Source organism: Nuphar pumila, chromosome 16 (assembly GCF_984573655.1).
Source record: "Nuphar pumila chromosome 16, dmNupPumi1.hap1.1, whole genome shotgun sequence".
NCBI classification, from domain to species: Eukaryota; Viridiplantae; Streptophyta; class Magnoliopsida; order Nymphaeales; family Nymphaeaceae; genus Nuphar; species Nuphar pumila.
Window position 1 is genome coordinate 19,543,898 of NC_143264.1, and position 3,464 is coordinate 19,547,361.

Sequence of the window (3,464 nt, forward strand, 5' to 3'; positions counted from 1 at the left end):
TGATGCCAAATGCTATTAGGGTCAACCTGAAACCAACCAAATTAATATGTGGATAGGGTTTGGTTTATGATTTCTGTCAGATATCTAATCCGAACCATCTTGACCCGATTGTTGTGTATGTATTTTTAAATAATATATATATATATATATTAGATCATCTTTGAATTATATATACAGTTAAGGATTGGCTCTCATTTTCTTGACCTACATAACCCAAACATGGGGGTGTAAAGGGTACATGTTTGGGTCGGATATCTGACCAACCTGAACATGATTAACTGGGTTTAATAAAAAGATTTGGAACAATGACCGTAGGTATGGCAGGCTGAGCCAGCACAACCAGGTCTTCGTGCTGGGTGCAATTTCTTCGGGTTATAAATTAAAAAAAAAGTGTGTTTGACACCCTTGGAACTTTGATCCTCAAGATCCAAATATCTATCAAACACTGCATATAGGATCTAAGGCTAATAGAATCTGAGATCCTTTCTTTGTGAGACAAAAAGGGAGAGGGGGTAGGATATGAGATCCAACCTGAGGGGATCAGACCTCAAATCTCTGAGTCTGATCTAAGCATATCGAGATCCAAGGGTATCAAACACATTTTAAGGGTGCATTTAAGAGCTTTGAAACTCATATCTGATGATCAAGCTGATTTTAGAAATCTGAAATCTTAGAATTTTCAAATCCCCAGATCTTTGATCTGAACCTAAGGATCTGTGATCCTCGATTGTGAGACCCATCATTTTCTTGACGGCTCATAGCGAATCTACCCTTGAATCAATAGATCTAAGAATCTCCAGGGCAATCAAAAGCTCTTTAATTAGTCACAAGAATATCAAAATCAAGGTCTTTTATTGTCAACCTTTACTGTACTTCCAGTTAAGCAAAAAGGCTACAAACCTATAACCTCCACCAATGCTGTTAAAATCCGTCTGAATCAGCCTGAATTGGTCGATTCAGATCAAATCAGCATAATGATGATTCAAAAGGGGCCGATTCGCAACCATTCAATTGATTTTCTTAATATTTTCAAGGTGGTTAAAAAAATTTGTTTAATATTTTTTATGTTTAATGACACATGTCATCTGATGGTAAAAAGTTGTCAATTCACAAACGATTCCATTCCCTGTTTTTTTTTTTTAAGAAACCGATTCACCTAGTGAACCGGTTTTAACAACATTGACCTCCACTAAGACCAATATCTATGGCTGAAAATGCCAGCCATATAATATGTCCTTCACTGTCAGCCTTTGACTGCATCTCCACTTAACCAAAAGGCTATAAGCTAATAGTCACCACTAAGACCAATATTTGCCAATTTATTCTGCTGAAAGTGCCAGCGAATATGAGAATGGTCATTGGAGAGGCACAGCAGAATATGACACTTGAATCACAAAGTCATCCACATGAGATAAGGTAGAAAAAGAAAAAAATTGTTACCAAGCAACTTAAAATCATTTAAAACTTTCCAGCAAAGTTAAAAGTCCCATAAAGATGTATACATAGTGCTTGGTGCGTGGTGCAAAAACCACTGAAGGCATGGACATCGCCAATGGGGCAAAGACTGTGGAATTGGAGGCAGAAGTGCTTGTGGTGTTCACAGATGGTTCAATACATAGAGTTCCTCAATCAATGGTTGAAGCATCTGAAGCTCCAAGAGATGGTGTCGTATCTAGAGATGTTATAATCAACCCAATCACAGGGGTCAAGGTTCGTATATACATGAATTGGGCCAATATTGTTGTGCCAGTGCCCAAGTCCCCCTTGTTGTTCTACTTCCATGGGGGTGGATTTTGTGTAGGATCAACATCTGATGTTGAGACCCATAACTTCCTCCAAAGCCTATGCAAGGCAACTAGAACCATGGTTGTCTCTGTCGATTACCGACGGTCGCCGGAGTACCGTCTCCCGATCGCCTATGAAGATTGCCTAGATGCACTCATTTGGGTCTCTAAGGATGGGGATGACTGGATCTCTAGCCATGCTGATCTATCTAGGTGCTTTGTATCCGGCGACAGTGCTGGAGGGAACATTGTGCACCAAGTGATTGTTCGGTTAGAGAATATGGATGCACAATTAAGGCCTAAGTTGGTCATTAGAGGGTTCATTCTAGTTCAACCTTTCTTTGGGGGTCAGATGAAGACACCATATGAGATCAACTGCATCCAACAAGGTGAGCCATATGTGCTGTTGGCTAGATGGTATGACCTGTTTTGGAAGCTCAGCTTGCCACCAGGAGCTGATACAGACAGCCCATTTTGTAATCCATGGGTAGACCTCTCAAACCATGTCAAGCCAGCTCCCATGCTGGTTGCACTGGCTGGTCTTGACTTACTCAAGGATAGGGGATTCTCGTATGCTGAGTTTGCGAAGACCCACATGAAGGCGAAGGTAGAAGTCATGGTTGAAGAAGGACAGCATCATGGATACCATCTGTATCAGCCCAATTGTCCTCAAGCTGATCACCTTCTAAGCCGGATATCTGAGTTCATCAATTCTTATTCAGCAACATCAAATGAAGACTACTAATACTTCTCTGTCTTTGCAGTAGCTTTTGTGTGTGCTTGTGCATTTCTTTCATGTGAGTGGATAGATTGTGCTACCTCTTCTATGGCATCAGATCATGTCAAAACAACTTGCATCCTGACAACTCATGTCGATTTTATGTACAAAGAATTGTAGCGTGTGTGTAGTATTAAGTAGCTTTTAAACAGTCTTTCTTTTAAATCATCTTAAACGGCTTCAAAGCGCAAAAGTTTCAGCAATCCAAGCTCATAGATATGTCATATGTAGCTTATTTAAGAGAGAACATGTATTAGAAAGGCACTTTTCATATTCAGATGCGTATTTGGAGTGAGAAAAAATCAATGGCTCATATTGCACAACAAAATTGATGAAATAAAAAAATTCATGGTTTCTCATCAAATCAATTCAATCCAAATTATGGTTTCAGTGAATAATCAATGGCAAACAAAGACAAACTGCTTCGGAGCTCTCTCTCTCTCTCTCAGCATCTAGTACTTTGTAACTAAGGTCATAAAAAAAAATTAATAGGTCTACAAATACATATTCAGTACTTTGAAACTACACTTACAATGAGTTTACAAATGTGGTGTTTTGGCATTTCATGTATAGCAATTTCTTGTGTTTTGATTCTAAGCAAGATTCGGCTTTTGGATCAACTGGGTATAATATGTGAGCAGATTTTTATGAAATTTCAAAACGGATTCAAAATTTTCATAAAATTAAAAGCTCATAAAATCAAAATGTTTGATCAGAAAAACATCACCCAATAGCCTATTCATAGCAAATGAATCATGTTGAGCACATCTATGTCTCTGATTTGCAAAACGTGACTTAAAAACATTGAAAATTTGCACTGTTCACACCACATAGAAGGATGACAGGAAGAACCAATCTCTCTCTCTCTCTCTCTATATATATATATATATACAGTGGTAACT

General features: G+C 38.5%; 1 protein-coding gene across 1 annotated transcript; it reads left to right on the top strand.

The window, feature by feature from the left end:
- The first annotated feature begins 1,539 nt into the window (after positions 1 to 1,539).
- LOC149813057 (putative carboxylesterase 2) lies at positions 1,540 to 2,529 on the top strand. Its single transcript, XM_089991057.1, has one exon. It carries the CDS (start codon positions 1,540 to 1,542, stop codon positions 2,527 to 2,529), a length of 990 nt encoding a protein of 329 aa, XP_089847183.1.
- The last annotated feature ends 935 nt before the right edge of the window (positions 2,530 to 3,464 follow it).